At 42.6% G+C, this 12670-nt stretch overlaps 1 protein-coding gene and 1 long non-coding RNA gene across 4 annotated transcripts in view; one reads left to right on the top strand and one right to left on the bottom strand.

Annotated features, from left to right (window-relative positions):
* EPAS1 (endothelial PAS domain protein 1) overlaps positions 1-12670 on the top strand; it is a 137965-nt gene that overhangs the window by 83325 nt on the left and 41970 nt on the right. For all 3 annotated transcript variants that reach the window (XM_064158376.1, XM_064158375.1, XM_064158374.1), the window contains exon 2: positions 11509-11699. In XM_064158376.1, the coding sequence (XP_064014446.1) occupies positions 11651-11699 (49 nt within the window). In that variant the 5' untranslated portion in view covers positions 11509-11650. The remainder of the gene's footprint in view (positions 1-11508; positions 11700-12670) is intronic.
* LOC135183413 (uncharacterized) overlaps positions 8787-12670 on the bottom strand; it is a 40138-nt gene continuing 36254 nt past the window's right edge. The window contains exon 3 of the long non-coding RNA XR_010305550.1: positions 8787-9017. This is a non-coding gene — a long non-coding RNA (uncharacterized LOC135183413). The remainder of the gene's footprint in view (positions 9018-12670) is intronic.

Genomic DNA, 12670 nt, shown 5'->3' with positions numbered 1-12670 from the left:
TAAAACAAGAAGCACCAGAAAAGAAAGACTGCATAAAGTTAGTACTCTCTGTATTGATTCCCTTTGAATGTTTGTTGAGCAAGTAATTATTCAGGGTGATGTGCTAGAAGAGTTGGTGACCATTTCCCTACAGAATCAAGCCTTATTTGAAAAAGATACTTTAAATACTGCAGTTAAGTGTGGAAAGGCCACAACTGTTTCCTCCTTAGGTACCAGAGTTTCAATGTCCCTCTGACTTCTGCCACAGCAGTTGGTTCCGAGAGGCTTATTGACAGCGAGAAGGCTCTCACGGCTTGGTCAGTAGACAGAGAAGTCTTTGCCAGGAGCTGAAGGTGTGTGTTTGGGGTGCACAGAGAAGACACTGATTTGCCCCCCGAGTTACAGCTGATTTTAGCTGTAAGTTTAGGAGAACTGCCTAATGTTGCTGAAGTGACTGCTGGTTTTCTGGCCAGGTCGCTAAGCAGCCTGACCCATTGGTTCAATCTTTTTGTGTCATAGTAAGAGAAGACAATTTACCCCAGGTCAAGCTATTAATCTTAGACTTCTATTAACTTAAACTAGTAACAGATTTGAATACTAATGAGAGATTGAAAGCACAGCATGCAAATTTATCACTGTTCCACTTTACCTGATGACATAATTAAGAGCAGAATGACAATTAAAAGAGCTACAGTGCAAACTAAAACCCTGCTGAAAAGAAAGCAGGAACTAAGAATGAGCTCTGTCCCGGGATGTTTGTAAAGGCGAAACTCACACCCTAGATGGCAAAACATCACAGTATCATCAGGGTTGGAAGAGACCTCACAGATCATCAAGTCCAACCCTTTACCACAGAGCTCAAGGCTAGACCATGGCACCAAGTGCCACGTCCAATCCTGCCTTGAACAGCCCCAGGGACGGCGACTCCACCACCTCCCCGGGCAGCCCATTCCAGTGTCCAATGACTCTCTCAGTGAAGAACTTTCTCCTCACCTCCAGCCTAAATCTCCCCTGGTGCAGCCTGAGGCTGTGTCCTCTCGTTCTGGTGCTGGCCACCTGAGAGAAGAGAGCAACCTCCCCCTGGCCACAACCACCCTTCAGGTAGTTGTAGACAGCAATAAGGTTACCCCTGAGCCTCCTCTTCTCCAGGCTAAACAATCCCAGCTCCCTCAGCCTCTCCTCGTAGCCATCTCTCAGGATCTGCACTTGATGGTTGTTGCAGGAAGTGGAGGAAACAGTGTTACATGGAATGATCAAAATTTAGACGCCTGTATTGTTATTCTCAAGAATTATTATTCCCTGCTTGCCAAAGAAATGGCTGTTTAATCTGTCTTTCTGCACATCTGTCTTCTTTCTGTGAATGGCTGCAAGTCACTGAGAGATCGATGGCGAGAAACCATTAGCTTCCATCGTAACCAAGCACATGTTAAAATGATTTAAGGTCCAAAAAGTAAAGAAGGGTTGGTATAATTTCATGAAGATTTTATTGCAACAGGTGTTTTCCCAACTTTATTTCTGGAAGAGTCAATACTTAGGAAGGACAAGGCATGGCTTAATAACAGGCAATGTCAAGGAGTCCTTTTAATGATCGTTTCAAGCATTCTCTAAAGGAGACAAAGCAGTTTTGTTCCCAGCTCATCTGTGACACCACTGCAGTCTTCAGAGCATCCTTGCAGAGGCACTGTGCTTGGAAGAGAGTGAAACTAAGTGACCGAATTTCCCTTGTAGGTGCTCTTCTGTCATCATGTACTGAATGTGGAAGTAAGGGTGCTGTAGAGGGTATCATCACAGAGCATCCCAATGCCTTAGGAGAAGGAGGTGCACTTTTCACGTTTCCAAGGCTTGGGGAGTTCACCCATTTGAGCTTTGCCCTGTTGGTAACCTCACCAACTGTGAAGGCAAGTCTTTGTGAGAGCATAGCCTCCACACTTTAGAAGACTGGCCTTCAGTCTTCACATAACTGCTGATTTAAGAGACTCATTTCATTATGGATTGACTTTATTTCTCTTTCTTTGTTTTCTGCCTTGCAGCTGTTTTAACTCCACATATTTTATTAGTTCTAGCTACTGTTTTAATTGGCAAAACTAGAACAAAACAAAACAATAACAAAACAAGATCATGGCTGAAATGCATTATTGAGCATCGTTATCTTGTATAGCATCGTTTTTAATTGTGGCAATATATTTACTTTAAGAACCCTATGAATGCTCATTATCATTTATTTGCCAGGCAGTACAGTTCTAAACTTTGATTACTTTACTCTGGAAATAAATATGTGTAATTGAGTTAGCTTACATAGAGAGCCTGGAGATGCATGAGAGTAGAGAGATTGTGGGGAAGGCTTTGGTGGATGCTTGCAGACCTCTTATGTGGCTTCATTTGGTGAAGATTTCTGCATCTTTGTGGCTCCTTGGAGAACCTGCAGCTTGTTTGAAGGGTGTGCTGTTTATTTTCTCTGTGTTGTTCTTACGTACTGAGATATTGTAGTGAAAATAGCTGGGTGGGGTGTAACGAATCTTTTCAAAGACCTTCCTTTGAAAGAGGCTTTTTTCCAGCCCTTGGTGGTCACCACCCATTTTCCTGTACTGTGCACACCTCTCATTGTTCCTACCCACAAAGCCCCCTTGTGTGAACTTGTCGGCAAGTATGCCAATGTGATGAGATAAAAGGTTGTGGGATTTTGATCTGAGCCTGCCAAAGTGCCAAGGTTTTTAACCTTCAGGAGTCAGTGGGTATTGCCCAAGGGTTAAGACAGTGCTAAAACTCAAGATTTGTCATTAGTGTTCCACCATTTACAGTTGAGTGGGTTTGAGGCTGAAGTGTGGCTGTGTGTACTACTGATAGTAAAGTCATCTGGTGGCAATGTTTGTCCTTCGGGCTTGAAGTGAAACCTAATTGAAAAAAACTGTCCTCCTTATTTGTGTTTGTGCTATCTTGATAAATAATGCTAGATGTGAGCTGGGATGGCCTGGGATGTGGTTAGTGCCCCATCTGAAAAATGAGGCTAGTTTTTATTTCAACTTTTTGAGGCCCCCTCAGCATATGAATTGCACTTTCTTCACCTCTAGCCTTAACCTGCTGGAGAAGAGATAAAGCACATCCTTTGGTATGTGTGTTTTAGTGTAGGTAAATAGTTGAGTTATCTGAAAATGGATCTTAGCAATACCTGCTGAGCTTCTGAGCAACAATATGTATGGACTTCTAGATTAGCTGTCAAAATTGAGTGACTATTACAGGTAATGTCACGAGATAAGGATCTGTAATCTCTCAAACACAAATCATTGATAGAGATCTTGGCTTGTTCATTGTCATAACCTTATCTCTGCTGCAGTGGTGTGATTCCTGCTCCAGTTGTGCTGCAGGGAATCTTGCACATGTAAGTGGAAACTGGAGAAAAGCAGGGTTGTTCGTGTGTCACCACCAAAAATTCTTAAAACAAATTTAGTTTTGGTTAGCATTGAAACAAACCTTTTTGTTGTATTGTTTAGTGGGTTTAGTGGTAGGCTTCCTAACTGTGCAGGTTATCTCTGTGTCTTGGCTGCTACCGAAGAGTTGATTGCCACAGGGAAGGAATCCAGGATCCTGTATCTTGATGGAGCTAAGCAGTTCAAAGCCAGTCTGGAAAGGGAAGACTGAATTTAAATGACATTTTACTTTTCTGAGATTTGGCTGTATGCTGGGCTGCTTGTTTCTCTCCAAGTTTACTTTTTTTTTTTCAGAAGACTTACTTGCTTTAAGTGTGAGCTCTGCAGCAGTTTTACAAGGGTGTTCCAAAGCTGTCCTGACCCTTTCTATGACCAGCACTGAGGCTTGCTATGCATGCAGTGAATGATGCAAGAAACTGCTTTGCCTGAAAACTGAGCCACGAGAAAAATCTCTCTTCCACCTAGCCCCAGTCAAGGGAATGGATTGAAAAGGCATAAAGGCAATGTCTCTATCTGTTCTAACTGCTGATCAAACAGCAGCCTGGCGTATTCTGTGCATGCCATGGTTCCATGAGGCTGTGCCTTACTCCAGAAGCAACGTGTTTCCACATCCTCTGAGATAGCAGGCTTGTGCTGGCGTGGCCAGTGCAGGACAGGCTGCACTCACAGCATTGTAAAATAATCCAGGACCAGATTAATGGCAGCTGAAATCCTAATACTTATCTTTCTGGTTCAAGGTACTCATAAAACTAGAGAAAAAATGGTAGAACATAAATCCTGTAGACATTGTTTTGCTTACTGTGATTAAAATTATCAAACCCTGGTGACATACTGTGAACCTAAATGCTGTAAAAGAAATAAATGCTCTTCAAGCCTCGGTGAGGTTTTCAACATTAAACTCCCAAAGCACTATTTACTTGCTGTGACAACTGCAGTTTTCACAATGATACTTTAAACTGCAGGTGCAAAGTGTTTTCCTTTAGTAGCTGCATTGTATGCAGCTAGTGATACAAAAAAAGATGGTAGTGGTGTAGGCATTTGTCTCTGTACCACCTTTTTATAGAAGTAAATGCCAGGAACGGGCATGAAAATAAATACAATAATGAATCTGTTCTGGATTTATAGATAGAAGATTAAACATAGCATCAGAGCTTCAGGTATTAGTGTTCATAAGGAATTTATGCTGTCTAAAGAGCTTATGTGTTCCCCATTCACTAAAACGTATTCCTGGGCTGCATTACTGTCAGCTGTGGTGGTCCTAGGATGGCATGGACTTAATGAATCCTAAATATGCTAAAAGGCACTGAAAGGTCTAATCGTGCTAGCCAGTAATCCTTTGTAAAGGCCTAAAGGGCTGGGTGATGGGTTGGGCTGGATGATCTTGGAGGTCTCTTCCAACCTGGTTGATTCTCTGATTCTGTGATTCTATGAAATGAGGTCCTTACTCTTGCCATGAACTCTTCCCTCTCTGTCCCTGCGAGGTTCCTATTTCTCACTTTTCTGCCTCTCATCATTGGTTTTAAACTTGGAGGAAAGAACTGTATCATATATTGATATGGTAGTAGGCGCCAAGGTTTACTGAACTAGCAGCGATTTGTTGTTTATGTGGTATGAACAGAAATGCAAGAAATCCCCCAATCAAACCAAGGAGTTGCTGGTCAGTTACTGTGAGTTAGGGCAGCTTTAAAGGAAGGGTGGAAAGCTTTTGATTTCCTTAGTTTTGTAATAGCTGTGTCTGCTAGTAGCTTTTCTTTTTACCTTCAAACTCTCATTTCCTCTGTTAATAAATTCCCCATTTTGGCCTCATTTGTATTTGTTTTGTCTGTACTGGGTACCGTATCCCAGGCTGCAGCAATGCTGCTTTAGCCATGACTACTCCATATACTTTCAGGCTTTTTTTTTCTTTTCCTTCTTCTGCCCAAGAATAAATCTGTGACCTTCCCTCTCCTATCAGTCTTGCTGTTGTGCTGAACTTGGGCATCTGATGTATTCTCAGACTTTAGAAATAACTATTTTCACTGGAAAGGGGTATAAGGAGGGATCTATATGGTGCTTTATGGAGGTTCTGTTGAGCAAGTAAAATGTTGTTTGTAGCAGTTTTTGTTTAATGGTGGTCACCTTTATTACTCTAACAGAGGGGGCTTTCAGAAGCACAGCATGCCATCCAGAATAAACTGCTTGTCAGGTAGAATGGTTGCAAAAACGTTTTAAAGTAAGCAAGACTGCTGGCTGCTTGGTGTCTGTGCAGGCACATTTTGGGGGCTCTCAACTAGTGTGGTTTTGAGATAGCTGTGTAGTGCCTTATGGTCAGCAAACCTCTCTTTTAGGTATTATCCTGGTTCACAAATCACCTAGAGCTCTGCTGCGCAGTAGATAGATCAAAATACATACAGCAAAAAAATGGATTTGCTAGTTTGAAATAAATCTTTTGCTGTTAGCTATTAAGATATATATACTTTCATTGAGTTTACACAGGTTTGAATTGTGGTTTTTTTTATGCTAAGTGCCTGATCTTTTTGCATTTTTCTGTACTGTAAAACGTTTTCTTATCTTTGTGTCCTCAGAATGTATTTTTCTTGCTCTGCAAGTTAGCATTTGAAGCTTTAACTCTAAACCATTTGAAATGAGCATTTAGTACGGACATTTCATGTGACAGCTTAATTAACTGTGGATTCTTGACCTTTAAAGTGCTGGAGCCAGAAACATTTAATAACCAGCCATTGGATATAAAGTAATAGCTTGTTGTTTTACTAGCTTGCATACACAGCAGTTTGAAGCAAAGTCCAAGGGTCACCAAAATCATGAAGTAAACTGAAGCAAGTCAATCTGAGCTGTGGATTTCAAAGCGTTGTACCCATGTGTCATGCGGTACGTGTGTATGAGTGCAGACTCCTGGATTACGTAGCAGGGATTTTTATGCAAGGTGCAGATTACCATTTCTGTAAAAGCTTCTGTGATCTGGAGCCTACAAGGTGGGAGTGTATTTCAATGCAGTTACTGTGCTGCCTGGTTTTAAGCAAGCCTGTGTGTACACAACGGAACTATCGACCCATATGGACTTGATGAGGTCAGCGAATCACTGAGCAGAAGATTGTGTCTCGGCAAGTCCGCTCCGTCAACTTAAAGGAAGCCACTGATGGCCTTGACAGAAGCTGACCATCTGATGCTGTCCTCAGCTGAGTGGGTACCGAGGGCTTTGAGTGGGTAACTGCATGTGGGAAGCACCAGGGAGACATAGGGGTACAAGTGGTAGGCCGGGTTATTGGTGGGGATTGAGTACTGGTGGGATCAAGACTACAAAGAGAGAGTATGGTTAGAGTCAGTGGAAATGGGGTCACACCCCAGGTCAGTCCCTGTCTGCTGAGCTGAGAAGGGTTGTGTAGATACCTAACCTTGCTTCAGACTAATGAGTGATGCTGTATGCCTGCATGTGAACTCCCAGGCAGGGCAGTGGCAGCGGCAGCAGCACAGCCTCTTTCCTGCACTGACTGCCCCAGCATTTTTCCCAGCTGCTTCCCAGGGCTGGGAAGACTATCCCTCAGCTGATGTTACAGTTCCACAAGGCTGCTTAAGCCAGGTCTGTTACATGGGGCTTCAGGTTTTACTGATATGTTGCCATGCCTGGAGTTTCCAGTCCTGCAGTAAAAGAGGCTTCAGAAAGCCAGATTGTGATCTTCATTCTGAACATGCAAGACCTCTGTCTGCAGGCATTCCAGATGATTTCAGTGAAACTGTGTTGCAAGGGGTTGTCAGAGATGAGTAAAGGGACAGGAATGTGGTTCCTGAGATGCAGGCAGGGCATTTCTACACCCCCTTTGGACATTTCTGGTGGGCGCTCTGTTCCTGTGCATGGCAGTGGCTTTGGAACCAGTTTGGGTTTGGGTTCTTGGGTGAAGTATGGAGAGACTTTGCTCCTGAAAAGTTAGGAGTTTCACTTGAGAAGGCAAATAGTTGCTGGTTGTCATATTTGCTCACATGCATCAATCAACTCATAAATTCTATTTTCAGAGTGCAAACTAAACATGCCAGGAGGGAGTGGGAAATCATGTAAACAGCCATCCTAGGGGTACAGTGTTCTGTGGCAAGGTGCTGCCTGTGCCAGCTTAACTCTTCCACTCCCTGGGGCTTATGTGCCTGTAAGTGCCATGGCTCCAAAGTATCATCTGGCAGCTCTGGCTGAGGGTTAGCTGGGAAGCAGTGTCTTCCTTTTCCTTCTCCTTCAGCCTTTTGGCCTCCCTTTGTGTAGGTGAATCTTGGTTGGAGCCCACAGATGCAGTCTTCATCTCAGTCGTCCTAAATTTGAGCTTTTGCATTCCTTTCTTGTCATTGGGAATGTTCATGTGGCACTTGCATTGTGAAGGTGTAAGCGGGGCCAAGCAGGATCTTAATCTGTGGATCCCAGTGCTCCTGAAGGAATGAGTCTTCAGGAGCCCCAGAAGGCTTCCCATTGCAGTACCTCCAGGATGTGCACCAGTGTATGGACAGCTTGACTTCTGTCTCCCTTCTGCATTTTTAAGACTCAGACACAGGTCTGTGTGAGTGAGGTTTCTGCTTGTGTCACCTGCAAGCAGTGATGCACACGTACTCTTTTTTGCTATGTAAGCGGTGGTTTATGTACTGGAAGGGAATGATTCATAAACTAGCTAGAGCCTGGGCCTTTGCTCTGTTGTCCAAATGATGCATTAAGATAACCTGGTGTCAGCCTTTCTTGCTGGCCTTCAAACGGGCAGGTTGTTGAGTAGTTGCCTTTTCACTCTTTAGCTGTGGGTAGTCCAGCCTCGGATGGGGTAAAATGCTAGTCCTGGGCATAAAATAGGGGTGACTCATCAGTGCTTATAAATATGTAAAGTGAGTGCCAGGAGGCTGGAGCCAGGCTCTGCTCAGTGGTACCTGATGACAGGACAAGGGGCAATGGGTGGAAGCTGAGGCATAGGAAGTTTCATTTAAACATGAGGAGGGATTTTTCTCCCTGTGAGGGTGACAACACTGGAACAGGCTGCCCAGGGGAGTTGTGGAGTCTCCTTCTCTGGAGATGTTCAGAACCTGTCTGGACGTGTTCCTGTGTGATCTGGTCTAGGTCATCCTGCTCTGGCAGGGGGGATTGGACTGGATGAGCTTTCAAGGTTCCTTCCAGCCCCTGACATTCTGTGATTCTGTGAACTGCAGAGAGATGTAATGGCCTGCCACCTGCAAACAAGATCTATGAAATACAGCTTTTTGCTGAAGTCTCTCACTTAGACTGTGTTTTTATAGAGGCTTTTGCACAGAAAGACCATTTTTACATGGTTGTCCCAGGCAGGTGGGGGAGGATGACTGTGTGGGGACGTTTTGGGCCTCGGTGTGCTTATACTGGGGTGGCTTATGACAGTGTGGTTGTGTGGAGAGAGGGAAGGAGGGAGGAAGAATTGAGATGCAGGAAGCTACGGGTGAAGTGCTTAACAGGCAAATTGTTTGTTTATTTGAAATGATAATGGATGAGCAAGAAAGTCTTTGGAGAGCAGCAAGGCAGACTGATTCATCCCCTTGTTTTCTGATGTCAGAAGGCTCTGGTGTGGTGTGTAATGAGCGGAGACGCTGAGCAGAGCAGTCAGAAGCAGTACTGAGGGAGAGTATCTGCAGTGAAAAGAAACCATTCTCTGAGCATAGCATAAGATATTAGAAAGCCTGAGTAACTCATGGTTAATGAAACCAGCTTGTCTCATTACCCACACTTCAAAATATGTTTACAGAGGTAAGCAAAACTAAATATTTCTCTTGGTGGCCAGTGTGGCGTCACGAGAGGTCCTGTCCTATACAATCCATTTTTACTGCACATATTGCGACATGACTTTGGCCTTCATTCCCAATGTTTCATACTTACACAAGGAGGGACTCAGTCTTGTTTTTGTCCAATTTGGTCCTAATGCAAAAATTGTGGGCTCAAGGTTTCGAGCAGAGCTCGTGGTTCCAGTTAAATTTTCCAAGCTGCAACTGGAAATCCTCACAAATATTGCCACGTAGATTTTGCTCTGCTTGGGTTTGGTTTGGTTTTACTCTATTTTTTTTCTTTCTGATAGAATTAGAAACTGAGATTTGTTCCCAGTCTGACATCTCTATAGGTGCAGCGTAGACACATTTTTCTTTAGAGAGCAAGACATACCTCTGAAAGAAGCATCAGTGTAAGTAATTCACATGGCTGCCTGTATCCAGCACTTGTCCCAGGAGGACACAGAGCATTTTCTGCTGTACCTTCTTGGGACAAAGGGACTATTTTTTGTTTGAGTGTAGTATGACTCTTTCTCGGCAAGAGTAAAAGTAAGGAGTTAGTGTCACCTGTTCCTTTAGATTCAAACTCAGGTGGGTCAGAATTTGCTCCAACAATGTCCATAGTCATCAAAGTTGGATCCTACACAGTGTGCACTGTAATATGTGCAGGTCTCATCCTGTGCATACCTCCTATAGCAAGTGCCGTGTTAGAAAATATTCACCTCAGGCAAAGTCATTTTGAAAGAGTTTTGCTGAGGGCTTATCATGGATCTTGAGAAGATAACATAAGCATTTATGAGGTCACTTGTCCTGTTTGCACACCCACTGGTGAGCACCTCTGTGATCCCTGACCATATGCCCAGCTTCACATGTTTTGCAACATATGGGCCCTGATGGTGTGTTGTAAGGACATTCCTGCTTTGGATGATGTTGTTGAATGCCCAGCCTCAACCGGGCCCCAGCAAACACCTTATTTTACCCTTGGCATTTAACACACACCTTGGCTATTTTTCCTTCTTTCTAATTTATGAGCCTCTGCAGTTTCCATGCTAGAGGTTTTTGCAGCCAGTCTAGGTCTTCTAGAAATTATAATCTTCCTTAGAACACATTCCTATGTATTGATTTTTAAAAAATAAATTATATATATACATATTTAGTTTACAGTCTCATTATTTGATATGGAGGCTGTCAAAAGCAGATTATAAAATGAGATTATTAGGCAGCCTTGAAAATGGTGAGCTGTCACTGCAGCTACAACAGCAAAAAAAGTGGGGCTGATCTTCTCCATGCCCTATTCTGTGCTCACCCAAGATGTGATGTTTGCACTGGTAACAGTGTTTGGGAGTCTGCTGGAGAGCAGATGTATTTTGTGCTGGCTGGCTAAGGTGCAAATCCAGAACTCGTGCAGATGAAAGAAACTTGTAATATATTATCAGCAGAGCTACCTGGGGTTGAAATAGCTGATGGTTTTGAATGCATTCAGGTTCTTTGTGTTCTGAAATAAGGCTTGTACTTTCTAAAAGAGCTGTAGAGTCAGCAACGTGCCTTCTTAAGCTGTCCTATTCTCAATCCATTATACACGCAGCCCACGTGTTTGCTGCATGTTAAATGTACCAGTAGTGGCTGTTGCATGTTAAATGGCCCATGGTGGCTTAATTTTTGTATCCCTTATTCAAGAAGGATCTATATTTTAGTAGACAACAAGGAGATGGTGATTTAATTACAACAGCTTCTATGAAGGATGAGTTTCTTACAAGCAACAGTGTTTTCTTTCCCATACTGCAGTCCTTCATGGTCAAGGAGAGGTGGTTTTCCAGAGCAGTGTTGGATTGAGAGCTGAGATGGCTGTATGTGCAAACACTGTTTGATTCCCTATTGCTACTTTTATTTTAATGTGCAGTACATTATAACATTGAAGCATCTACGACACATTCACAAGCACTGTAATTGTTCCAGCTTTAAAATGGATTGTTGCCTTATTTCCAAGTATATTTCGAGTAAATTAATTTAGATAGAGCAAGGAACGTGTTAGTTTTTAACAATCCCTGAATCATAGGAGTAATAGCTATTTCATTTTGATTCTCTTGCCTAAGGCAGATCTTGATCCTGTTGCATTGAGTGGGGTTTCATGGTGTCACTGGGCCGACCTGTGTAGAATCAAAGACCTTTCCAGGTGTGGCAGTCCTCTCTTAATTCCCATTTTGAAAGGAGTAAGTAGATGTTGAAGTGTGGTCAGTTGATTTAAACAAGTTGACAGAATGGATTAATTGCTGAGGTTATTTGCTTTTGTAAGTGCCTCTCCCAGATTATGAACTGTATTTGAAGAAATGCCTTTTCCTTGCTCTCTTTTACCTACCAGGAGCAGTTCTGAGAGGAGGAAGGAGAAGTCAAGAGATGCTGCAAGATGCAGAAGAAGCAAAGAGACTGAAGTTTTCTATGAACTGGCACATGAGCTGCCCCTGCCCCACAACATCAGTTCCCATCTGGACAAGGCATCCATAATGCGCCTGGCAATCAGTTTCCTACGAACTCACAAGCTTCTGTCTTCAGGTAAGATCTGGCAAAGAAGTCTTCAATGCTAGTTGATGGCAGCTTGCTAAGATTGTGCATATTCTCTGTATACTGAGTCCTAAAGTGAGAACAGAACACAGCTGCTTCTGTTGTGAAAATACAGCTGTATTTAAAGGTAGGTTAGTGAGCTTCCATGCTGATCAAAAAAAGGGAAATTGGATTTGGCCTGGCAAAGCATGTTTATGTCAGGGCATTCAAAAGGCATCTGGGAAGTTTTGAAGGTCCACTACTTTATTTGACAGTACTGACTGTGCTGTCCACTAGTTTCAACTAATTGTAGGTATTGTTTTTGATGAGGTAGACCAAGATAGTTAAAGCAAACAACTTCTAAATACTCACCATAAGTGGATTCAGTGCAATCAGAATATTGCCCATATTGAACTGGCAGGAATTATGAACCAGCATAATTTTTGTAGCCTATGAAAACTAATAAAACTAAAAATGTTCTTGTTTTGCACCTATATATGAATAATCACTTAGGTCTGTGCTTTCAGTAGCCTGTAAGGGCATTGGGAAAAATCGTGTTTCTTGGGAAGCTTTCACACAGTGACTTATAAGTGTCAAGAATATGTTAACGAAACAAAGACTGTGTTGTTTGTGAAAGGTAAACTCAAATTTTCATCTTTTCCTTCATTAATAACAAAACTCCCAATAAGGTCATGATTGCACTTCCTCTGCAAAGGAAAGTTGAGTCATACCATGACAATTAGTTTAATAAATGTTATTAGGAAGTATCTCATTTGCTGGAAGATTGTGCTGTCAGTTTGTCGTTGGTTAAACTGAAGGATGTTAAAAACTCCCTTCTGCTTATGAGTAATTTTTGTAATTTATTTTGGTTCTAAGACTATTGTTTACAGTAGGAGTGGGTTTTTTATCTTGGTTTATAGAGTCTGGTTTAAACAGATTTTTTTAATTTCTGTGAAAAGAAAAGTTTATTTGCTGAAGAGTGT

The sequence above is a fragment of the Pogoniulus pusillus genome, chromosome 18 (genome assembly GCF_015220805.1).
Source record: "Pogoniulus pusillus isolate bPogPus1 chromosome 18, bPogPus1.pri, whole genome shotgun sequence".
NCBI lineage: Eukaryota > Metazoa > Chordata > Aves > Piciformes > Lybiidae > Pogoniulus > Pogoniulus pusillus.
Note: the sequence above shows the minus strand (reverse complement) of the source record. Positions and strands in the feature narration are given on the sequence as shown.